The sequence below is a fragment of the Dermacentor albipictus genome, chromosome 1 (assembly GCF_038994185.2).
Source record: "Dermacentor albipictus isolate Rhodes 1998 colony chromosome 1, USDA_Dalb.pri_finalv2, whole genome shotgun sequence".
Classification (NCBI taxonomy): Eukaryota; Metazoa; Arthropoda; class Arachnida; order Ixodida; family Ixodidae; genus Dermacentor; species Dermacentor albipictus.
The window spans coordinates 511,382,323-511,408,815 of NC_091821.1; the positions used below are offsets into that span (position 1 = coordinate 511,382,323).

At 48.4% G+C, this 26,493-nt stretch overlaps 1 protein-coding gene across 2 annotated transcripts in view; it reads right to left on the reverse strand.

The window, feature by feature from the left end:
- Positions 1 to 26,493, reverse strand: part of mio (GATOR complex protein mio) — a 534,566-nt gene that overhangs the window by 322,429 nt on the left and 185,644 nt on the right. For both annotated transcript variants that reach the window (XM_070532612.1, XM_070532613.1), the window contains exon 8: positions 13,749 to 13,850. In XM_070532612.1, the coding sequence (XP_070388713.1) occupies positions 13,749 to 13,850 (102 nt within the window). The remainder of the gene's footprint in view (positions 1 to 13,748; positions 13,851 to 26,493) is intronic.

The window sequence follows — 26,493 nt, forward strand, 5'->3', positions numbered from 1 at the left end:
AAATGAAGATTGTACAGGCCTACACCCCTACATGCAGTCATGATGACCAGGAAGTCGAAAGCTTCTATGAAGACGTGGAGTCGGCGATGGGTAGAGTGAAAACTAAATACACTATACTAATGGACGACTTTTATGCCAAGGTAGGCAAGAAGCAGGTTGGAGACAAGGCAGTGGGGGAATATGGCATAGACACTAGGAATAGCAGGGGAGAGTTATTAGTAGAGTTTGCGGAACATGATATTATGAGGATAATGAATACCTTCTTCCGCAAGCGGGTTAGACGAAAGTGGACGTGGAGGAGCCCGAACAGCGAGACTAGAAATGAAATAGACTTCATACTCTGCGCTAACCCTGGCATCATACAAGATGTGGACATGCTCAGCAAGGTGGGCTGCAGTGACCACAGGATGATCAGAACTCGAATTAGCCCAGACTTGAGGAGAGAACGGAAGAAACTAGTACATAAGAAGCCGATCAGTGAGTTAGCTGTAAGGGGGAAAATAGAAGAATTCCGGATCAAGCTACAGAACACGTATTCGGCTTTAATTCAGGAACAGGACCTTAGTGTTGAAGCTATGAACGACAATCTTGTGGGCATCATTAAGGAGTGTGCAATGGAAGTCGGTGGTAACTCCGTAACGCAGGATACCAGAAAACTATCGCAGGAGACGAAAGATTTGATCAAGAAACGTCAATGTATGAAAGCTTCTAACCCTACAGCTAGAATAGAACTGGCAGAACTTCCGAAGTTAATCAACAAGCGTAAGACAGCTGCCATAAGGAACTATAGTATGGATAGAATTGAACATGCTCTCAGGGGGAACGAAGGAAGCCTAAAAACAGTGAAGAAGAAACTAGGAATTGGCAAGAACCAGATGTATGCGTTAAGAGACAAAGCCGGAAATATCATTACTAATATGGATGAGATAGTTCAAGTGGCTGAGGAGTTCTATAGAGATTTATACAGTACCAGTGGCACACACGACGATATTGGAAGAGAAAATAGTCTAGAGGGATTTGAAATACCAAAGGTAACGCCGGAAGAAGTAAAGAAAGCATTGGGAGATATGCAAAGGGGGAAGGCAGCTGGGGAGGATCAGGTAACAGTAGATTTGTTGAAGGATGGTGGACAGATTGTTCTAGAGAAACTGGCCACCCTGTATACGCAATGCCTCATGACCTCGAGCGTACCGGAATCTTGGAAGAACGCTAACATAATCCTAATCCATAAGAAAGGGGACGCCAAAGACTTGAAAAATTATAGACCGATCAGCTTACTGTCCGTTGCCTACAAACTATTTACTAAGGTAATCGCAAACAGAATCAGGAACACCCTAGACTTCTGTCAAGCAAAGGACCAGGCAGGATTCTGTAAAGGCTACTCAACAATAGATCATATTCACACTATCAATGAGGTGATAGAGAAATGTGCTGAATATAACCAACCTTTATATATAGCTTTCATTGATTACGAGAAAGCGTTTGATTCTGTCAAAACCTCAGCAGTCATGGAGGCATTACGGAATCAGGGTGCAGACGAGCCGTATATAAAAATACTGAAATATATTTATAGCGGCTCCACAGCCACCGTAGTCCTCCATAAAGCAAGCAACAAAATCCCAATAAAGAAAGGCGTCAGGCAGGGAGATACGATCTCTCCAATGCTATTCACAGCGTGTTTACAGGAGGTATTCAGAGACCTGGATTGGGAAGAATTGGGGATAAAAGTTAATGGAGAATACCTTAGTAACTTGGGATTCGCTGATGATATTGCCTTGCTTAGTAACTCAGGGGACCAATTGCAATGCATGCTCACTGACCTGGAGAGGCAAAGCAGAAGATTGGGTCTAAAAATTAATCTGCAGAAAACTAAAGTAATGCTTAACAGTCTCGGAAGAGAACAGCAATTTACAATAGGCAGCGAGGCACTGGAAGTCGTAAGGGAATACATCTACTTAGGGCAGGTAGTGACGGCGGATCCGGATCATGAGACGGAAATAATCAGAAGAATAAGAATGGGCTGGGGTGCGTTTGGCAGGCATTCTCAGATCATGAACAGCAGGTTGCCATTATCCCTCAAGAGAAAAGTGTATAATAGCTGTGTCTTACCAGTACTCACCTACGGGGCAGAAACCCGGAGGCTTACGAAAAGGGTTCTGCTGAAATTGAGGACGACGCAACGAGCTATGGAAAGAAGAATGATGGGTGCAACGTTAAGGGATAAGAAAAGAGCAGATTGGGTGAGGCAACAAACCCGGGTAAATGACATCTTAGTTGAAATCAAGAAAAAGAAATGGGCATGGGCCGGACATGTAATGAGGAGGGAAGATAACCAATGGTCATTAAGGGTTACGGACTGGATTCCAAGGGAAGGGAAGCGTAGCAGGGGGCGGCAGAAAGTTAGGTGGGTGGATGACATTAAGACGTTTGCAGGGACAACATGGCCACAATTAGTACATGACCGGGGTAGTTGGAGAAGTATGGGAGAGGCCTTTGCCCTGCAGTGGGCGTAACCAGGCTGATGATGATTAAGGCATATAGCATTATGTTAGCTTTTGTAAAAAAGAAGCCCTTAATGCATTGATATATAGTTGGTCTTATACTTTTTTCTAAAAGCAATTTACAGCATGCATATGCCACACAGTATGAGTATCATGGACTGAACTTATGGCTTTGCTGGCAAATGTGCAAGGATTTTCTTTTTCTTATCTCAGTTTTACAGAGGCTTGTTGTTTAATCTGAAGTAACATTGTTTTGCTCAGCACAGACAACTGAATTGCGGGATGTGGCTAATAGACATCCTGTTAATGTGTGGCCTATGTGTGTAAGCAGGGTTTAAAATTTTCCTGTCCATGGGAAATGCATCAGTTTTTGGGTAGTCTAGTAAATGCTTTTTTCCTATTATAGAGCATGCTTGATACTGAAGTGTGTAGTGTCATATTGAAAAAGAGAAAATTTTCTTTCCAGTGGTACGTTCTGAAAGACGAACTTTATTAAAAATTCTTTTAAAAATATATGTTGTAGTGGGTAACATGCATGTGGCGCTGTGCCAACTGCCATCACTGCGGCGCGAGACCCGAGCTCGGGCTGCTGATGCGAACGGCTAGGACTCGTGATCAAGAGCTACTTGCGATCCCTCGTACGAGCTGCAATAAACCCCCTTTCATTTGGTGGAGCTGCAGGGTAGACCTCGGAAACTGGAACTCCGAAGCCGGACGCTACCAACTGCTGCGACCATGCCTGACGAAACCACCCAGGAAGATGCACCACAGCCTCTGGCGGTCATCGTTTCCGGTGTGTTGCACCAGCGTGATCCTGCCATCTTTAGCGGCACCGATGAGCATGACGTGGAGGATTCATTGCCATCTTATGAACGGTGTAACATATGGTAGTTCGAGCATTGGAGACTGATTATGGCTGATTCTGTTGGGAACGCACACACATTTATTTCAACTAAACTGCAGCCATCTTGGAAGCTCCCTTGAACCCCAGGGTTGCCTTCCTTCATTTGAAAGAGTGCTATACATGGACACTACATCATCCCACCAGGGAAGGAAAAAATCAGTTTTGCTTTAACACGAAGTCTTTCAGGTGCCTAGGTCGTTGCCTGGATCATTGGGGGTACCGCTGTGAGACGGTCTCGGAAGCTGCTGATATGGCTTGGCTAGGAGTAGCTATGCTAGGGGTTGGAAGGTCACTGTTACTCGGCACAGCTTCATCATCCAGATATGGCATGTCGGTCTGGTCCTGATGTCGTTCCACTTGAACTGTGCTTGCATCTTTGAAGAAACTTGAGTTGCGACAAATCGACACTCCATCTCTGGACGCTGTGATTCTGGAGCCATTGACTTTGGTGATTGTGTATGGGTGTGGGTCACAGTAAGGCGAAAACTTGTTTGACCTGTCCTGTTTGCAGAGGACTAGTTGCCCCACACACAGCTGGTTGTTACTCGTATGCCTCCGAGTGTTGCCGTACCACTTGTTGTATGCTTTTCTTTTAGTGTCATTCTGTCTGGCCTCATAGTGAGCCGAGTTGTGAGTACCAGCGACAAGTGCCGGTAAAAGATTCTTCATGGGTCTCCCAAACAGAAGTTCAAACGGAGATTTTCCTGTGGAACTATGGGGTGTGGACCTATAAGCCAGCAGGAACGACTGAAGCTCATCAGTCCAATCCAAGTGGCTGACACGACTTGTGAGTATAGACTTCTTGAGGGTGCGCATGAATCTTTCTGCTTCCCCATTAGCCTCTGGCCACCGTGGAGTGATGCGGTGATGCTTGAACCCGAGCTCACTGGCGAACTCTGCAAAACTCTCACTCTGAAATGGTGAGCCATTGTCTGACTTTACAACTTCTGGACAGCCGAACTGAACGAAAACAGTGCGCAGTTGCTTGATGACTGTAGGTGCTGCAAGAGTATGTAGGATGCTAACAACTGGGTACTTGGAGAAATCATCCACCGCTGCCATGGTATACTTGCCATCAGGGAAAGGGCCAGCAAAATATAACGACACTTCAGTCCACGAGCCTCGAGGCAGCTCCTGGATTGGCAAAGGATCTCAATGGCGTACTGGTGTGTTCGCTTGGCATGCCAGGCAACTCTTAACTGTCTGGTCTACTAAAGAGTCTATCCCTGGAAACCACACTTTCTCACACAACAGCTGTTTTGTCTTGACAATGCCTTGGTGTCCTCGATGTGTAAGATGCACTGCCTTAGTGTGAAGTTGTGCTGGCAGTACTATCCACATGCCTCTTAACACAAGGCCTTCTTTGGAAACTGACAGTTCTGTCGCAACGCGAGAGAAGGGCATCAGAGTTGTGGTCTTCCAATCTTTGCCTTGCTGGGGTTGCTTTAGGGCTTTCTTGAGCGAGTTCATCACCAGGTCAGCGAGCGTTGCTTCGGTTACCTCCTCTCTGGTCATGGCACGAGGCAGGCTATGAGACACAATGAAGTTCACGTACTGTTCGGCGACAGATTCCATGCACCGAAATGGTGACGTGGAGTTTACTCGGTGTCGGGACAAGTAGTCAGATGGGTTACTTGGACCACTAGTGTGTTGCACTTTAAAGGTGTATTGTTGAATTCGAAGTGCCAAACGCTCCAGCCGTGCTGAAGGCAGGGAGCGAGGGTTGCTGAGAATGCTGACCAATGGCTTGTGGTCTGTCAGTAGGCAGAATGTTGTCCCATACAGGTAGATGTGAAAATGCTGAATTCCCCACACCACGGCCAGCATTTCCCTTCAATCTGAGAGTAGCGTGCCTCCACAGGAGAAAGAGCACGACTCCCATGTGCTACAACTCTGGTTTCACCTCCGGATGTCTGCGTGAGAATGGCACCAAAGCCATGAGGAGCAGCATCTACAATGAGTGTGATGTTCTTTCTTGGATCGAAGTAGGCGAGAGTTGTGGCCTCGGAAAGCTTTCTCTTCAGTTCGTCCAGGGCGTCTTGCTGTATGTCTGTCCAACACCAGTCCTCTCCTTTGGCTGTGAGTTTCCTGAGTGGTTGGGTGAGGTGGGCCAAGTTGGGTATGAACCGACCACAGTAGTTAACGAGCCCAAGGAGACTCTTCACTTCAGTGGCACTGGAAGGTGGTGATGCACCCAAGATCGCAGACACCTTAGTGGGGTCCGGTTTCACACCATTGCTGGAGAACACACGCCCGAAAAGTGTAAGTTCCCGTTGGTAGAACTTGCATTTCTTGACGTTCAGTGTGAGACCACTTGCAAGTAGACATTCCAATGTGGCCTTCAAAGACTTATCATGCTTTTTTTCAGTCTTTCCATACACCAATATGTCATCGCTTACGTTGAGCACGTTGGGGATGTTAGTTAGAACCTGACGGATGGTGTCCTGAAACACTTCGGCTGCTGAGTTGATTCCGAAGTTGAGTCTCTTGTATCGGAAGAGCCCAGCATGTGTGGAGAAAGTGGTGATCACACGGGATGATGCGTCAAGTTCTAGTTGGTGGTACCCATCTTTCACATCGAGTTAAGAGAATAAGATGGAGCCATTCAAAGCAACAAAGATGTCGTCCACTGTGGATGTGACATGTCTCTCACGCTGGATAGCTTGGTTGGCACTGCGCATGTCAACACACATTCGAATGTGCTCGGGGTCATGTGGCTTCGGTACTGCCACAATTGGTGATACCCAGGGGGTAGGTCCTTCAGTCTTTTCGATTGTGCCAAGGGACTGTAGCCTTTCGAGCTCTTTTTCCAGTGGCTTTCGCATAGAGAAGGGAATGCGTCTGTGAGGTTGGGCTGCTGGTTGAACACTGGGGTCGACATGGGGGTGCACCTGGAAGTCCTTTAGACAGCCCATTTCCTTGAAGAGGTCTGGGTAGGCCATCCTCGGATCCAGTCTGTTGGTAACCTCTCCCACACTATACGTGATCTGGACTAGTCCTAGACGGGAAGCTGCAGAGAAACTGAGCAGTGGTGCAGTTTCCAGACACAACGTAGAGAGCTTCATGGCTGCTGCTCTCCTTGTAGGTCATGACAACATCAAGCTTTCCAAGTAGCGGTAAAGGAGAATTTGCCCCATAAGCAAATATTTTCTTAGATGTCTTGGACAGCATTTCCTTGCTTAAACGATTTTTTAAGCTGTTCGAACCGACGACAGACACGGTAGCGCCAGTATCAATTGTAAAACAGACGTCCTCGCCATCAAGTTTGATGTCCACCTGTGGAGATCCCGTGACTGCGTGACAGTGAGAGGAGGTCATGAAAACGTGTTCATCACTGTCAGGGCTGCTGTCCCGCACGACTGCGTGTACGGCTTTGTGTGCTGAACGACACACACTAGCAAAGTGTCCAGTTTTGTGACACGCAGTACACCGTTTGCCGAGAGCGGAGTAACTAGAGCGTCCCTTACTGTGAGGCCATGGTTTTCCGCAGTTGTAGCATGTCGCGTTTGCCCGTTGATGACGGGGAGGCTCACGAGTCCGTGACGGCTCTTTCCCATGGTGCTTTGGCTGATGAGGTCGCGAGGTGCGCTCGGAGTTTACTGCAAGTGTAGACGCTGAAACCGTGTTTTCCTTACACTGCCGGCTTTCTTACTCGATCACGGAGATGTCGTGCTCGACCTCTTCAAATAACCTGCCTTGTTTGAGAATTCCTTGCAAGTCGAGGTCATGCTGCATGGCATACTGGCGTAGATGTGTCGACGTTGTAGACAGCAATATCTGATTCTTGATTTTGGTGTCGTCATCGGCGAAAGCACAGTGCCTAACAAGCTGTCGTAGCCTGGCGTAAAATGCGTCGAGCGACCCGTTTTCCATTTGCTTGGCTTGACAGAAGCGGTAAACATCGAAGGTAGTGTTTACTCGGGGTGCGAAATAGTCATCAAGCTACCTACGTGCTGCGGTGTAGAGAGGGGTTGCGTTACTGGAGCCACCGGTGCTTGAAACGGTAGACGCAGCTGCGGCTGCAGGAGGATCGGGTAGTGCACAGTATATGTCATACACTTCTTCCCCAACGTAGTGTAGTAGTATGACCGTCTTCCGGGCATCGGCTGTGATACCGCAGGCTACGATGAAGTTTTCGAAGCGTTTCACCCACTTCAACCTCTCGATGCTGACATTGTTGGCGTCAGAGGCACGCGCGTCGAAGAAAGGGAACGATGGAAGCATGTTGTGCACCATACCGCAAAGTAGACGTTTCAACAATGCGTGTTGGTATCTTTGTTCTGCTTAGAATCGTTGCTTGGCAGCCTTCACGAAGTTCAGACGCATCCTCGTCGCCATTGTAACGTATGGTAGTTCGAGCATTAGAGACTGATTATGGCTGATTCTGTTGGGAACGCACACACATTTATTTCAACGAAACTGCAGCCATCTTGGAAGCTCCCTTGAACCCCAGGGTTGCCTTCCTTCATTCCAAAGAGTGCTATACATGGACACTACAAACGGGTGAGCCAGCATAACAAGTGGGACGACATCACCAAGTTGCACAACGTGTTGTTTTACTTAACCGCCGTCGCAAACCTCTGGTTCCGAAACCACGAACACGATTTCGCAACATGGAGCACATTCAAAACAAGTTTCGCAGAAGTGTTCGGGCGCCCCGCTATGCGCAAGCTTCGCACAGAACAACGCTTACGGGGGCGTGTGCAAAATCATGGGGAAACTTTCACAAGTTACATCGAAGATGTCATTGACCTGCGTAAGCACGTGAGTCCGTCAATGTCAGAACAGGACAAGATAAAACATATTATGAAAGGCATTGATGAGGACACCTTTCAGATGTTGTTAGCGAAGGATCCGCGTACCGTGGCCGAAGTTATCAATTTGTTCCAAAGTTTTGACGAGGAAACAACGCATCTTAGCTCGGCGCCCACCGCCTACGGAAGATTCGTTAGCAGGATTAATTATTGGCGACAACCACACAACTTTGCTGATGCAAATAAAAGAATTTGTGCGCGAGGAGGTCGCACGACAGCTCTCGATTTTGCCGACCACGGAGAAGCCTTCTCAATGTTTGGCTCCAGCGCCCCGACAGATAATTCAAGAGCAAGTGACCGAAGCTCTTCCACCTCCGTGTCAGCCGGCTCCCGTGGCCGCGCCTCTGACGTATGCTGAAGTCGTTGCACGGGCGCCTCGTCTACAGGGGTTCTCTCCTTTGCCTTCAGTGCCTTGCCCGCCGGTGTTCTCTCCTCCGCCTTCACCTTGCCAGCCGGCAGATCCCTTTTTCAGTGCACAGCAGCAGGGTCCAAATCCTTGGGGCACTGCTGACAACCGCCCAATATACTATGCCTGCGGTACCCCGGGTCATGTAGTGCGCTTCTGCCGCCGGCGATTGCAGGCCTTCGTGGGCACCCCGCGACAACCCAGCTCCGACTTCCGGCCTTTCCGTATGCCTTCACGACCACCACCAGAAGTCTACGCTGCTGATGACATACCGGCACCGCAGTCACAGCTCTACGGCACGCGTTGCTCGCCTTCCCCTCGTCGGCGCTCACTCTCACCCATGCGACGTAGACACAGTGCCAGTACTACTGAGGCGGAAAACTGATTTCTGCAGTTCTTGAGGCACGAACTGCGTCATCGTCGGAACATCAAAGTCCTCGTTTTTCCCCCCGCTAACGTTATTGAAGTGTGCGTTGATGGCATCAAATCCCTTGCGCTCGTCGATACAGGTGCTGCTGTATCCGTCATTAGTGAGAAGCTTTGTCGTGCATTGCGGAAATTGACCATGAAGCCTTCGGTTCCATTGCTTAGAACAGCCAGTGTGCAACAAGTACAGCCAGTTGCTATGTGCACTGCCAGAGTGCTGATTCGAGACATTTTGTATTCCATTGATTTCTTTGTGTTAACTTGTTGCTCCCACGATGTCATTCTCGGTTGGGATTTTCTGTCGCGCTATTATGCCGTCATTGACTGTGCACGTGCCGAGGTTCAGTTCTCCATTCTGTGCGATTTTCCATCTCACGATTTTCAAGTTCAGCATCTTAGCAGGATTTGTGTAGCTTCAGATACTGACCTTCCTCCTCACAGTGCTGTATTTGTCCCTCTTTCATGCGCATCGCTTGCCGAAGCGACAGTCATGTTTACACTCGCTGCCATCTTCACTCACCGCCAGCCTATATTGTTGCCTTTCGCCCTCCTCACGGTTCACCATGGTGCTGCAGAAATACTGATTTCAAACCCAAATTTGTACACTTTGGCTTTGCACTGTGGCGAGACTATTGGTACTGTCGAGTCTGTGGACGCTGACGCTATTGTGCATTTCCCTATGGCCGACGACGTCGATACTGCCAACGTAACAGCACTGACACCCCATGTGCCATCTAACTACCGGATGTTTTTTGTCGCTCCATTGCCGATGACCTCGAGCCGACACAACGTGAGCGGCTAATTACTCTTTTAAAATGATTTTCACGCCTCTTTTGACTGGAACCAAGCATCATTAGGCCGCACAAGTACCGTCTGTCACCACATTGATATGGGACATCACGCACCATTACGCCAGCGTCTGTACCGTGTGTCATCCACCGAGCGTCGTGTCATCACCGAGCAAGTTGAAGACATGCTTGACCGTGGTGTTATCAAGCCATCCTGCAGCTCTTGGTCATCGCCCGTAGTACTCATTAAGAAAAAAGATGGCTCGATTTGTTTGTGTGGAGCCTCAACAAGATTACACGAAAAGATGTCTATCCTCTACCGCGCATAGATGACGCCCTGGATTGTCTACATGGTGCTGAATTCTTTTCTTCTTTGGACTTGCCATCAGGCTATAGGCAAGTGCCAGTGGTTGAATCCGACCGCTCGAAAACAGCTTTCATTACGCCTGATGGCCTGTATGAGTTTACAGTAATGCCATTCGGCCCCTGCAATGCGCCCGCGACATTCGAAAAAATGATGGACAATATTCTGCGAGGCCTCAAATGGAAGACGTGCCTGTGTTATTTAGACGACGTGGTAGTTTTCTCCCCTGATTTCACCACTCACCTCTCTCGTCTACACGAAGTCCTCACTTGCCTTGCCGCCGCCGGCCTTCAACTTAACTAAAAAAAGTGCCACTTCGGCGCCTGCCAGCTGACCATACTTGGCCATGTCGTTTCCAAAGACGGTGTCCCTCCCTACCCTGACAAACTTCGTGCTGTCGCAGAATTTCCGCGGCCGACTACACTGAAAGAGCTCCGCAGTTTTATCAGCCTTTGCTCTAATTTTCGACGCTTTTGCCTGCATCATCGCTCCCCTGACGAAGCTCCTGGCTGGCCCAGGTGACCTTCCCAACTGGACTCCGGCATGTGACCAAGCCTTCACCACTTTGCATCGTCTGCTTACCTCACTGCCTGTTCTACGCCACTATGACCCGACTGCACCGACCGAAGTTTTTACGGACGCCAGTGGCGTTGGTCTTGGAGCCGTCGTTGCGCAACGCATACCTGGCTTTCCGGAATATGTGGTTGCATATGCGAGTCGTGCCCTCACGAAGGCAGAAACCAATTATTCTGTCACAGAAAAAGAATGTTTGGCTATAGTTTGGGCATTAAACAAATTTTGCCCTTACTTGTATGGCCATCCATTCGATGTTGTGACAGACCACCACATGCTCTGCTGGCTTGCGTCACTGAAAGACCCGTCAGGCCGTCTTGGACGTTGGGCTCTTCGGCTCCAAGAATTTGACATTCGCGTCATCTATCGATCTGGACGCCAACATTCTGATGCCGATGCACTCTCCCGATCGCCCATGCGATCCGACGAAACGCCACCCTCACCCGTAGAGTGCCCGGTTGCTACACTTGCTGTTACTGACATGCCGTCTGAACAGAGGAAAGATCCATGGATTCTGTCTCTCATTGACACTCTTCAGAGTTCTTTGATGGCTACATGCCCTCCAAGCCACCCATTTCGTGCTACGGGACGCGATCTTGTACCGCCGAAACTATCAGCCGGACGGTTGCAAATGGCTGCTAGTCATCCCTCGCCATTTGTGCTCCGACATATGCACGTATTTCCATGCTGACCCACAACAAGCTCATGTTGGCGTCCTGAAAACCTACGAGCAGCTCCGTCAGTGCTACTACTGGCGCGGCATGTATTCTTATGTCTGTAAATACATTCGGTCTAGTGTAGCCTGTCAGCGACGCAAGACATCTCCTCATACGACTGGCCCTCTGCAACCTTTGCCGTGTCCTGCACGTCCTTTTGATCGGATTGGCATTGACCTTTATGGGCCTCTTCCATCCACTGCTAAAGGAAATCTTTGGATAAATGTCGCAGTGGACCACCTCACAAGATATGCTGAAACTGCTGCACTTGCTTCGGCCACTGCTCGCGACGTCGCCGCATTCATGTTACGGCATGACGCAATTATTAATGAGCTACTCACCGCCTGCCGCACTATTCACCGCACCACTACAGCGTATCACCCACAGACTAACGGTCTAACGGAACGGTTCAACCGCACTCTTGGTGACATGCTCACCATGTATGTTGCGTCTGATCATTCCAATTGGGACGATGTCTTCCCTTTTGTGACGTACGCGTATAATACCGCCGTTCAGGCTACCACAGGCTTCTCCCCATTTTTCCTTCTTTATGGACGTGAACCATCCACTACCCTCGACACCATACTACCATATCATCCGGATGCCTCTGAATTCACCCCTCTTTCCGAAGTTGCTCGCCATGCTGAAGAGTGCCGCCAACTGGCTCGCTCGTTCATGTTGGATACCCAAGGAATCCACAAAGATTGCCACGACAACGGGCAGCCCACACAGTCCTTCGCCGTGGACTTTCACGTCTGGCTTCAGCTGCCCTTCCAATCTCCAGGCCTTAGCCCAAAGCTTGCTCCGAAATATCAGGGTCCGTACCGGATCGTCGCGTGTACATCGCCGGTGAATTATGGGGCGAACCAGTGATGCCATCTTCGGACAAACGCCGCCGTGGCCGCAAGACGGTTCACGTCAGCCGCCTGAAGCCATACCACGACCCCCTTATCGTGTCATCACCTTAGGTCACCAGGATGGCTCGTCTTCGCCGCGGGGGCAATTCAAGTGGGCAATATGCATGTGGCGCTGTGCGGACTGCCACCGCTGTGGCGCAAGACCCGAGCTCGGGCTGCTGATGCGAACGGCTAGGACTCGCGATCAAGAGCTACTTGCGATCCCTCGTACGAGCTGCAATAAACCCCCTTTCAATGTATATATCTAAACAAACATTTTACAGAAAAGAAGAACTTAATCAAAACTGTCGTTGTTCCTTTGCACAGAAAAGCCTTAAAACATTTTCAAAATATACATTTTAAACCTTTCGCTGTCACAGACGTACCGGTACGTCATCGTGATTCCCCCCCACAGTGTCACTGACGTACCGGTACGTTCTCTATCGTGCGTTCAAAATTTCGCTCAGTGACTAGCCTCACTCACCTCAGTCGCACCTCAGTGACTAGCCCTAGCACAATGCCAAGGTCGACTCCCAGCCGTCTCCACGCAAAACTCGACTCATTGCGCAGCTGCCAACAAATCATCCCAACCGAAGCTTGTTAAAACCCCGCAGTTAAGGACTGTGACCTTTAGAACATGCAGGATATCTTAACCTCGGTGGCTTTGAAGTGGTTCTGCGAATAAAGCTAAACTCCTGTAGGAAATCTGAGAAACAGAAGTTGTAGTCTGCGTCAATGCTGCTTTCAAAGTGCAAAAACACATGCAGATGCATTAGAATCGATAAAAGTGCAACATTTCCGTGCATGAGCAGTGTGTGACGCCATCTTCGAAACTACAAGTGCTCATAGTAGCGACTACGCCCCTTTCTCCAGAGGCACTTTAAAAATCCATGCACGGAGGAAAAAGAAAACGGAAAACAGAAACTGACTCAACAGTTTCTAAATAACCCAATAAATGGTGGTGGCTGTCTGGGAGCTCTTGGAAAGTCGCAAAATATGAATTTTCAACTTTCTATAGCAGGCGATCAGGCATAGCAGCCTATCAATGGGAATTGGCGCGGACAGAAAAGTGTAAAAGGGCACAGCCATGTGTGACATTGACTGCTGCACAGTTGCTTAGCCCCTGCACATCTGCACCAAATGTGTAGCACCAGTAGGGAGCGTGAAGAAAAATCTCGAACCAGCCCCTTCTGCACCTTTTGAAGCGGAGGGAAGGGTTCAAAGGCTCGTACAGTGCGCCACGAACTGGTTCAGGTGGTGCAGGTGGACCAAACCAGCCCACTATTTGTGTTTTAATAGGGCTGGGAAATTCCCAGTGCCCCTTATATGCATCATGGTACAAGACAAAACATGACCATACCTCTCATGTCATAGATCCTGAGCTGCTTGTTGTTCATGCCGGACACAAAGGTCATGGGAGACTGGCAAAACCAGCTGAGTGACTGAGTAGAGTCGGAGTAACCTGCAAGAGACAAAAAGCATCAAAATGGGAAAGGGTTGGCATAAACACATGAGTGTTATGGATGCGAATTGGAATCACAAGATACTTACCTTCTTGAACAGAACTTTTGACAGGCAAAGTCTCTGTTCAAAGGTTTAAATAGAGTTTCTTGGCATCAAGAGCTCGTTGAAAACTCCCACATTCCCAAGTGAAGCATAAAAACTTTTGAAGGGACACTGAACAGTAAAATTAAGTTAGCCTATACAAGTAAACTGTGCCACTGTAAAAGAAAAACAGCTGCTCTTACAGTAAGCCAGAAAAGATACAAGAACGAAAGACATGCAGCGATGCCACCCTGAAGTTTCTGCACTAGCTTCTTTTGACAGGATTAATTTGGACGGCATCTACAAAGGTCCACTTAATTGTGTGTCATCAAAGGGCGACACTGTATTTCAATGGAACAAGAAACTCAACCTATCAAGTTTTGAAAACTTTTTCTGCACCAAAATAACCTAAATACAATAACAATAACAACAATAACAAATATACTGAAATTTGTGATGGTTAAACTGACATACTGGCAGGGTAGTTTTGGCAGAAAATTCGCAGAGGGGTCTTTGTTTTCCCTCCTCATAACTTTTTCCACCAAATGAAAGAAATTAAGATTTTTTAAAACATAAATTACCAGCAAAAACTAATTCAGCATTACTCTTTATTGTCCCTCTAATTAATTAATTAAATAATTGTTAGTGTCCTTTTTCAACAGCCTCTATTTAATGTAATAACCTTCCCTATACCCTTGCATCTTTTTGCCGTACAGTACAGGTGTTCACTGAAAAACGACACAGTTACAGTGCTCACAGCCTTTCCTTCTCTTGCCTGCTGCTCCTTTTCCCTCTCTAATAAGGTATAAACATTGCTGAATGCACTCTCCTATGTATTTCCCTTACTACAACTGTGTGTAACATTTAAAAAAAAAACAAGAAAACATAAGGCACAGAAATATCTTTTTTTACAATGTTCAGCTGTCCTCCACAATGGTTCGTGTGGCAACCAAACAATAAAGAAGGGACACTGGAGAGGTAGAAGAGGCTTGCTAAGCCTCTTCTTGCATTCCAGGGTGTCTGCTTGGGTCCAGTCAACTGTTTTTCAGTAAAGATGGATCACATTGAAGCACACTCAAAGAGCTAACGACTGAACTTGGCAGGTTTCAATAACACTTGGCCACAATAGCCCTAAACACGACAAGAATATACTGTGGAGACATCACATTGTAAGTACTGGTGATGATGGGGTTCCGGAATGAAATTAAAGAATGTAGCTTTCACCTTCATTTTCTCTTGTACTATTCAACCTATTACCACAGTATTGCTACGGAACAGTATTTGATGACAAAGAGGCGAGCAGTGTGAAGACGACGACGATGATTAAAGGCTAGCGCGGGTTGTTGCGTCTTGGCCAAAAGCGGCGTACTTCATTGTAAGTGTACTTGTTTGTTTGGTGTGTTCATATACAGGCCGCCATTGGAATATGAACCTGGCACCGCTTCACGCTAGAACGTTATCTAGTGAGGCGAGTCTAGCAGTGCTAATGGACGCATTAGAGGGCAGCAAATGGGATATAATAGGGCTCAGTGAAGTTAGGAGGCCAAAAGAAGCATATACAGTGCTAAAAAGCAGGCCCGTCCTGTCCTACCGGGGCTTAGCGGAGAAACGAGAACTAAGAGTCGGATTTCTGATTAATAAGAATATAGCTGGTAACATACAGGAATTCTATAGCATTAACGAGAGGGTGACAGGTCTTGTTGTGAAACTTAATAAGAGGTACAAAATGCAGGTTACACAGGTCTGCGCCCCTACATCCAGTCATGATGACCAGGAAGTTGAAAGCTTCTATGAAGACGTGGAATCGGCGATGAGTAGAGTGAAAACAAAATACGCTATACTAATGGGCGACTTTAATGCCAAGGTAGACAAGAAGCAGGCTGGAGACAAGGCAGTGGGGGAATATGGCATAGGCACTAGGAATAGCAGGGGGAGTTATTACTAGAGTTTGCGGAACATAATAATATGAGGATAATGAATACCTTCTTCCGCAAGCGGGTTAGACGAAAGTGGACGTGGAGGAGCCCGAACGGCGAGACTAGAAATGAAATGGACTTCATACTTTGCGCTAACCCTGGCATCATACAAGATGTGGACATGCTCGGCAAGGTGCGCTGCAGTGACCACAGGATGATAAGAACTCGAATTAGCCCAGACTTGAGGAGAGAACGGAAGAAACTAGTACATAAGAAGCCGATCAGTGAGTTAGCTGTAAGGGGGAAAATAGAAGAATTCCGGATCAAGCTAGAGAACAGGTATTCGGCTTTAAGTCAGGAAAAGGATCTTAGTGTTGGAGATATGAACGACAATCTTGTGGGCATCATTAAGGAGTGTGCAATGGAAGTCGGTGGTAACACCATTAGGCAGGATACCAGGAAACTATCGCAGGAGACGAAAGATCTGATTAAGAAAGGCCAATGTATGAAAGCCTCTAACCCTACAGCTAGAACAGAACTGGCAGAACTTTCGAAGTTAATCAACAAGCGTAAGACAGCTCACATAAGGAAGTATAATATGGATAGAATTGAACATGCTCTCAGGAATGGACGAAGCCTAAAAGCAGTGAAGAAGAAACTGGGAATTGGCAAGAATCAGATGTATACGTTAAGAGACAAAGCCAGCAATATCATTACTAATACGAATTAGATAGTTCAAGTGGCTGAGGAGTTCTATAGAGATTTATACAGTACCAATGGCACCCACGACGATAATGGAAGCGAAAATAGTCTAGAGGAATTCAAAATCCCACAGGTAACGCCGCAAGAAGTAAAGAAAGCCTTGGGAGATGTGCAAAGGAGGAAGGCAGCTGGGGAGGATCAGGTAACAGCAGATTTGTTGAAGGATGGTGGACAGTTTGTTCTAGAGAAACTGGCCACCCTGTATACGCAATACCTCATGACCTCGAGCGTACCGGAATCTTGGAAGAACGCTAACATAATCCTAATCCATAAGAAAGGGGACGCCAAAGACCTAAAAAATTATAGACCGATCAGCTTACTGTCAGTTGCCTACAAACTATTTCCTAAGGTAATCTCCAATAGAATAAGGAACACCTTAGACTTCTATCAAACAAAGGACCAGACAGGATTCCGTAAAGGCTACTCAACAGTAGACCATATTAACACTATTAATCAGGTGATAGAGGAATGTGCTGAATTTAACCAACCCTTATATATAGCTTTCATTGATTACGAGAAAGCGTTTGTTTCTGTCGAAACCTCAGCAGTCATGGGGGCATTACGGAACCAAGGTGTAGACGAGCAGTATGTAAAAATACTGAAAGATATCTATAGCAGCTCCACAGCCACCGTAGTCCTCTATAAAGAAAGCAACAAAATCCCAATAAAGAAAGCCATCAGGCAGGAAGATACGATCTCTCCAATGCTATTCACAGCGTATTTACAGGAGGTATTCAGAGACCTGGATTGGGAAGAATTGGGGATAAATGTTAATGGAGAATACCTTAGTAACTTGCGATTCGCTGATGATATTGCCTTGCTTAGTAACTCAGGGGACCAATCGCAATGCATGCTCACTGACCTGGAGAGGCAAAGCAGAAGAGTGGGCCTAAAAATTAATCTGCAGAAAACTAAAGTAATGTTTAACAGTCTCGGAAGAGAACAGCAATTTACAATAGGTAGCGAGGCACTGAAAGTGGTACGGGAATACATCTACTTAGGGCAGGTAGTGACGGCGGATCCGGATCATGAGACGGAAATAATCAGAAGAATAAGAATGGGCTGGGGTGCGTTTGGCAGGCATTCTCAGATCATGAACAGCAGGTTGCCATTATCCCTCAAGAGAAAAGTGTATAATAGCTGTGTCTTACCAGTACTCACCTACGGGGCAGAAACCCGGAGGCTTACGAAAAGGGTTCTACTCAAATTGAGCACGACGCAACGAGCTATGGAAAGAAGAATGATAGTGTAACGTTAAGGGATAAGAAAAGACCAGATTGGGTGAGGGAACAAATGCGAGTTAATGACATCTTAGTTGAAATCAAGAAAAAGAAATGGGCATGGGCAGGACATGTAATGAGGAGGGAAGATAACCGATGGTCATTAAGGGTTACGGACTGAATTCCAAAGGAAGGGATGCGTAGCAGGGGGCGGCAGAAAGTTAGGTGGGCGGATGAGATTAACAAGTTTGCAGGGACGACATGGCCACAATTAGTACATGACCGGGGTTGTTGGAGAAGTATGGGAGAGGCCTTTGCCCTGCAGTGGGTGTAACTAGGCTGATGATGATGATGATGGTGATGATGATGATACTCGTATATAGCTTTTCGTCTGCATCTTCCTACGTAACATATCTGGTGGAGGTGGACGTTCCCTGCACCTCGTCACAGAGCTTCGCAGTGGACGGTAGGTCGAGCCTTCCTTCATGGCTCCCGGCAATGACAACTCGACTCGGCCGGCTCCGACACTTGCTGCCACTTCGACGACCTACATGACTTTCCCCGCTTCCTGTGATCCTGGCGTATTTTCGGGCAAAGATGGGTAAGACGTTGTGGGGATGTCGCGGCTAGCGAAGGACGAATCCCAACATAAAAATGCAACACGTCTTTATTCGGCGAACGATGTCAGCGGACGGGCATACCAACGCTACGTTTGTCACAGTAGCGGGTGGTAGAAGGCGGCTTTTCTCAGCCAGGCAGCCTGTTTTTATAGCCACCGTCGGTGACGCATACCTCGGGTGACATGGCGGTGGCGCTATACTTTATCGACCATGCAATCCAGCGTGCAGCTGTGGTATGCTTGGCCAGATGATAAGATGGAAGGTGCGCAGAAATATGCGCAGAGTGTGTCGCCACAACGTCAAGGACTGGATCAGCCTGTACGAACAAGTCAGCCTCAATAACCGGTGGGGCCCTACTATCAAGCTTGCTAATGTAGTCTTTTACCTCGGTGGCACACCTCAGGTTTTGTTTTGGACGGACGAAGATGAGCTCACCAGTTGCGATTCGCTTAAGCAAAAGCTCAGAGACTTCTTCGGCAACCCCTATGGTCACCAATTTGCCGCGCAGAAGGCGTTATACGGCCGTGTGCAGACGTCAACAGAGCCCTACGTCACATACATTCAGGACGTCTTGGCTCTGTGCCGCAAAGTTGACGCACACATGACTGAATCCGACAACGTTTGCCACATCCTCAAAGGCATTGCTGATGACGCCTTCAAAGTGCTCATTTTTAACACTGTGGCGACAGTGGATGCAGTTATAAAAGAGTGCCGCCGCCTGGAACTCGCTAAAAGCCGGTGCATTGACCAGCAGTTTGCCCGTCTGCCCAACACCCCAGTGACATCTTCCCGTGCCGACGCTCCTCGTCCCAACAACACTGGCGATGTTACCAGGATCGTCCAGCATGAGATCGAGGCCGCCTATGTGGCTACCTTCGACTCTAGCTCCTCCAACGCACCTGCAGTCAGGGTTTCCCTAATCCAGGCAGTTGTGCACCAGGAGTTTGCAAACATGGGTCTTCACACCATCTGCTCGACCCATCGCCCTGATACCCACCCGGCTTCTTCAATTCCGCCCAATCCCGCATTTTATTACCTACCACGTTTCCGCAACCTATCTGAATGGCGCACTGCTGACAACAACCCCATTTGTTTTCACTGCCTTCGAATCGGGTACATGTCTCAACACTGTCGCAGTCGCTGGAGTTCCCCTACCTTGTCTACTTATACTGCCTACTCCCCCCAGATGGCCCTTCTTGTCCCTATGCCACATGCTCCGATAATGGTGCCACTGATTCTCCTGCGCTGAACCGCCCCTATTCTCGTTCCCCTACGCCCCATTGACGACAATCTCGCTCTCCCCAGCTCCATCACTCTTATTCGCCGACTCCCTTTGGACGCCACTCCCAGCTGGAAAACTAGATGCAGTGCCTCGAGGTGACGCTGCACTGCTCCCTACGCCGCCAAATCCTCTACTGACGTTGCCCACTCATCTGAACCTTCTTCACATGCAAGTCAATGGTGTTTCTGTGTCTGCTTTTATAAACACTGGGGCGTATTTGTCGGTAATGAGCGCTGACCTTGGTAACTGGCTCAAGAAAATAATCACGCCCGCCATGACGCCTATTGTCCGTGTCGCCGATGGCGGAATAGCCCCCGTAGTTGGTATGTATGTGTGCCGCCCGCGTCTCCTTCGCCGATCGCTCCACTATCGTGCTATTCACAGTCATCGCCCAGTGTCCCCACGGCATCATCCTCGGCTTAGACTTCCTCTCCGCACATTCTGCTTTCATCAATTGTTCCACCAGTACTCTCCGCCTTAACCTGCCTGTTCTGGATCCCGCTGAGCCACACCCCAGTCACCTCAGTGCCGTCGACTTCATTAGCTTGCCACCTTCGGCACTGACTTACGTTGACTTAGTGTTATCCCCACCAGTGCCCGACGGTCACTACATCGTGGCTCCTATGCAAGACATCCTCCTTACACACGGGATCACAGTACCTCATACAGTTTTATCTATTACGGCGAATTGCGTCTGCCTGCCAGTGGTCAATTTTGGCTCGACGACACAAGTGCTGCCACGCAAGACGTCTCTGGCCCAGCTTTGCTCATTCGAGAATCACTCAGTAGACGACAATTCAGCCGATCCTCCTCTACCATCACAGTCAGCAACTTGTACCATTGCTGACTTACAAAAAATTATTGTGCCCGACATGCCGTCCGAGCACGCTCGTGAGCTCTACCGTGTTTTGTTTTCCTACCACGATATTCTTGACTTTAACAATCGTCCTTTGGCCCAAACTACAGCTGTTAAACATCGCGTTAATACCGGCGATGCCCCTCCTATTCATCGCCGCCCGTATCGAGTGTCACCAGCTGAGCGTCAAGTTATTCACGCAGCAGTTCGCAAAATGCTTGCCAAGAACATTATTGAACCATCATGCAGTCCATGGGCGTCACCTGTTGTACTGGTATGACTTGGGGCACTTTTGCGTGGATTATCAGCACCTTAACAGGGTTACCAAAAAGAACATGTATTCATTACCTCAGATTGATGACGTCCTTGACTGCCTCCACGGTGCTCGCTATTTCTGCTCTATTGACCTTCGCTTCGGCTACTGGCAGATTGCCATGGACGATCTCTACTACGAGAAGACTGCTTTTGTAACACCCGACGGCCTTTATCAATTTAAAGTGATGCCGTTCGGTCTATGTAACGCTCCCGCCACTTTTGAACGCATGATGGTTTCCCTTCTTTACGGTTTCAAATGGTCCAAGTGCCTGTGTTACTTGGACGACGTTATAGTATCGCTACGCTCGCTACACGATCACTACACACCTCAAGCGCCTCTCAGTAGTCCTGGAGGTTTTTTGTAGAGCCGGTCTGCAACTCAACGCATGGAAGTGCCAATTCGACCGTCACCCGATTACCACCCTTGGACATCTCTTTCGCGAACGGGGTGCAACCGGACCCAGGCAAGATCCATGCTGTTACACACTTCCCTGTTGTTCCGATGTGTGTCAAAGATGTGCGCTGCTTCATCGGCCTTTGCTCGTACTTCTGCCGTTTCGTGAAAAATTTCGCGGCCATAGCACGACCACTAACCGAGCTTTTGAAAAAAGACTCCCCTTCCCACTGGGGCGATAACGAGGCCTCTGCATTCCCGCATCTAATCGACCTTCTCACAACACCTTCCTTTCTGGCCCATTTCGATCCTTCTGCGCCTGCCGAAGTCCATACCGATGCCAGCGGTCACGAAATTGGCGCAAAACTGGCACAACGCCAGCGCGGCCATGACCGTGTTATCGCTTACACCAGCAAGCTCCTCTCACCCTCCGAGCGCGACTATTCCATCACTGAGCGTGAGTGTCTGGCCCTAGTTTGGGCGGTAGCGAAGTTCCGCCCATACCTATATGGCCGACCCTTTTCCGTTGGCGCAGACCATCACGCACTTTGCTGGTTATCCTCACTGAAAGATCTTACAGGAAGACTTGGTCGCTGGGCCTTACACCTCCAAGAATATTCGTATTCTGTCACCTAAAAATCTGGCCGACTACACAAGGACGCTGACTGCCTGTCTCGCTACCCGGTAGATGAGCCTGACGATGCCGACAGTAGTACTGCCAACGGCATTTTCTCTGTGTCTGCCTTCGCTAACATCACTGATGAGCAGTACCGAGACCTATCGCTGCGAGTACTCATAAGGCGTCTGCACTCTACACCTACCGATGCATCCGTTCACCGATATGTCCTGCAGGGTGGCATTCTGTACCGAAGGAACTTCCTCCATGATGGATCTGATCTTCTTGTGCCAAAACATCTACGACAGACTGTGCTCTTTGAGATGCATGACGCACCCACTGCAGGACATCTTGGGGTAACCCACACGTACGACCGCGTCCGCCGCCGCTTCTACTGGCCTGGTCTCGCTCGCTCTGTCCACCGCTCTGTTGCTGCCTGTGATCCCTGCCAGTGTCGGAAAACACCTCAGGTCCTACCTGCCAGTCATCTCCAGCCGATCACCGTCCCTGTGGAACCTTTCTTTCGTGTCAGATTAGACCTCCTCGGTCCCTTTCCCACGTCATCCTCTGGGAGCAAATGGGTAACCGTCACAACTGATTACACCACCCGATACGCTAGCACGTGGGCTCTTCCTACCAGTTACACCACTGACCTCGCAGACTTTCTCTTGCGTGACATTATCTTGCTTCATGGTGCCCCACAGCAGCTGCTTACTGATCGTGGCCGTAACTTCCTCTTGAAAGTTATCGCCGACCTTGTGCATTCCTGCTCCACTCAACACAAGCCGACTACCTCATACCGTCCTCAAACCAATGGCCAGACAGACGGTTAAACCACACTCTTACCTGTATGCTGTCTAAGTACGTTTCCAAGGACCACCACGACTGGGACATTGCCCTTCCTCCCGTCACATTTGCTTATAATTCTTGCCGACACGACAACGCCGGATTTTTTCCATTTTATCTACTGTACGGTCGCGAACCGACTTTGCCCCTTGACACAGCATTTCCTCCTGGTGCAATCTCAATAAGCGAGTATACGCGCGACACCATCGCCCTCGCCAACCACGCACACCAGCTTGCCCGTACTCGACTGACAGCCTCGCAAACCACTCAGCAGCGTCAGTACAACGCCCGCCACCGTGACGTACAGTTTTTGCCTGGTGCGCTCATGCTTCTGTGGTCGCGCTCTCACCACGTTGGACTTTCAGAGAAGCTCCTTTCACGATACACAAGGCCCTACCCCATGCTGCGCCAGGTGACGCCTGTGACGTACGAAATTGTTCCTCTGAGTTCAACCTCAGTCTCTACTCTGGCATCTAGTGATGTCGTGCACATCAGTAGGCTCAAGGCCTACTACACTGCTTCCCAGTCCGGCCTTTAGTCGCTCCAGGACGGCGCTTTTGCCGCCGGGGTAGTGCTACGGAACAGTACTTGCAATGACGAAGAGGCGAGCAGTGTGAAGACGACGACGACGGTTAGAGGCTAGCGCGGGTTGTTGCCTCTTGGCTAAGTGTGGCGTATTTCATTGTAAAGATACTCGTATGTAGCTTTTTGTCTGTGTCTGCCCACGTAACAATACTAAAGAAAATAGAGGTTTGAAATGCTTTTACAACAGTGAAATGGACTAGGACGAGACGAGTGCACACAGAGAGCGCTGATTTACTTACAACTGGTTTTATTGACGCGATTTTCACTGCTCAAATACGATGGCAACCAATCTCAAATGAAAATATACAAAGACACAAGATTGGCGAGAATGACAGTGCCTGAGCACAGGGCTACAGTGACACCAGCAGCGCGTATGTGCACTCGTCTCCTCTTAGTCCTTTATGCTGTTGTAAAAGAATGTCACATCAACTTGCCCAAGCTTCAACAGAGGTTTGATAGACTACTTTGTCAGGCCAAATGAATTTGGCATTTCTCGGTAAGTTTTAATTCTGATATCTAGAAATAAAAGTCAGAATGTTTTTTCACCCATGGTGTCAACCCCTCCTTACCTCGAAACGCTTTTGTGCCAGAGTAAAGATATCTCGAAATCTAAATGGGAAAAAATATCTCTACCCAGTAGGCTTGTACGAATAGTGCTTTTTGCTTCGAAGCGAAATCGAAGCAAATAGTAATTCTTCTCGAATAATTTTGAAGAGAATACTTCGAATATGAGCAAGAAAAAAAAAACGGCTGAGGGCTAAGGTCTGGGATTTATTCAAGGAAAGTAAACAACTTGATTATTTACGAAAATCTACAAACTTTTGTTCAAGAATACTATTTGTTCCACATGCTGGGTTTGAGGTGCTCCCTTCTGCAGCTTACAACGGCTCTTGCAGTCGAAAAAGCCTTTCACTTCTTGTCTGGGTGGCTGGTATCGAAAGATACCTATGGGCAGCTGCAACCAGCGTTGGGTATAGGTGGCTGCCCTTGCTTTTCCACCATACAAGGGAGTTCGGAGCTTGAAAGAAGGGGGGCCTTCAAGTACCCAGCAACCTCATCCAAGATTGTACGGCTTGACTGATGATCTGCACGCGAACTGAAGTCTGTAAAAGCACTCCACACAGAGTACCCTGATGGGTCTGCAGAGCAGGTGCTGTTCTCACATGTTGCTGTACCATGTTGATAAACTGGCACAGTCTCTTCTGCTGCCGTTATGAGTAGAGTGAACACCCATTCCTTTGCGGTTCGTGAAGCATAACAGACGTTTTTGTATCTAGGATGGACCAACAATGCCAATGCAGGAAGGCGAGACATCTTGATATCAGGGAACCTCGTCTTCATGCTACGCAAAAAGCTTGAGGCAAGCAATGCTGCCTCACCACCTTCGGAAACATGTTCCGCTAGAACCACCTCGGTACACTGCAACAGGGGAATGACTTGTGACAGCATGGATTATCTGTCCCCAGACAGTTGAGTTGTGGCATGGTCAAGTGGCTTCAAGAATTGCACTGCTGCATTCATAAGCTTCCACTCACTTGCATTCAAGTTTGGAACTGCGTCACATTCTGAAAGTTCTACAGTGGTGACCGTACGGAGCTTCACGAGCCTGGCCATCATGGCATGCTCACTGCTCTATCGGGTCGGGATGTCTTGTATAACCTCGAGAGGGTCCAGCTGCATGTTTTTCTGAATTTCCTGAAGCCGTCCTCGGGCCTTGGCACTCTGTTTGCATCTAGCGACAATCGTTCTGGCCTTAGCACAGAGCTGCAAAAACCCTGACACTTCTCTTTTGGCATCACTGACACACAACTGAAGGGTGTGTCTGAAACGCTGCACACCACTCCAGGATGACCATGCTACAGCAGAAGTAAAGTTCCTTCCATTACCTGTAGCGACGAAGATCGGCACAGTATCGTGGGCTGGAAGCTCCCGCTCCTCAATGACACCTGTGATAAATAGCTCCAGGTTTTCTGCAGTGTGGGAGTCTGTCATCTCCGTGCAAGCCAATGCATGCACGTGTTGCACGAAGTCACTGTCCATGATGTGACAGGTTATATAAACGTAGCTGTCATTTGCCCGCGATATCCAACCATCAGTTGTGATTGAAAGTGACTCCCCTCCGCTTCCAAAAATGTCCTCGAGCTTCTTTTTCCCCTTCTCTTTGCTTGATGCGTAGAAGTCCCAGTGCTTGATGCGTAGAAGTGATGCGAGAAGGTTGTCCAAGACGACACGGCATAATCCAGCATAGCAAACTTCATCATGCCGAGGAAACATGGTTCTTCGACAATGTCGTAAGGGTGCATACCATGAGCTACGAAGCGAGCTATCATTTTTTAATCTGTTGAGCTTTTGGGGCCGACGCTTTCGTTTTCGGCTTGAAACTGCCAGCTATGGATGGCTGTTGACCACTTGCCTTGCTTGCCCCCTTGAGCTTGGATGGCCTTTCGCATGCGTCCCGCTTCTCTTGGTAGTCCTTGTGCAAGTCTGAGTGTCTCCTTAAATGTGTTGCTAGGGTTGCTGTTGTACTTGTCGGGGTCTTCAGGACTGCCTTGCATTTAAGACATCGAGCTTCGGTTCCTGATGGAATCTTTACAAAAATGTTCCAAATAGGATTGCTGGCCGCATGCAAGTCCCCCATGGTGCTCTCTGGAGTGGTCCAAGGCGGCAGAGATTGATTAAATGCCGCTGCGGCAGAGACAGAGTGGCCCACTAAACGCAATCGACCACACCACTACGGCGACGAGACACGTTTTTGTATGCCTTTGTTCTGAGTATAGTTCTGCTTTCCTGGCTTGATTTGGATTGGATTGAATCGGGAAAAGTATTACAGAATCCAAAACCAAAACTTCTGAAAACGAATTCTCCCTGCTGCATGTGGCGATTCGTTCAAGCCGAATACTTCGAAATTTCCGAATGACAAAATTCGAATCGAAGCGAATATCGAATAGCGCATTATTCATTCAACTAATCGAAAATATCGAATATTGACACAAGCCTACTACCCAGAGTAAACACTACTATGCATCTGCAATACCAACAACTTCCAATCGCACTGGTCTCTAACTCACCCCAGTGCTTCTTCTAACTTGTGGAGCTCCTCTTTCTTTCTCATAGCCTAGTACATTTCTGCAACGTGCTGACCAAGGTT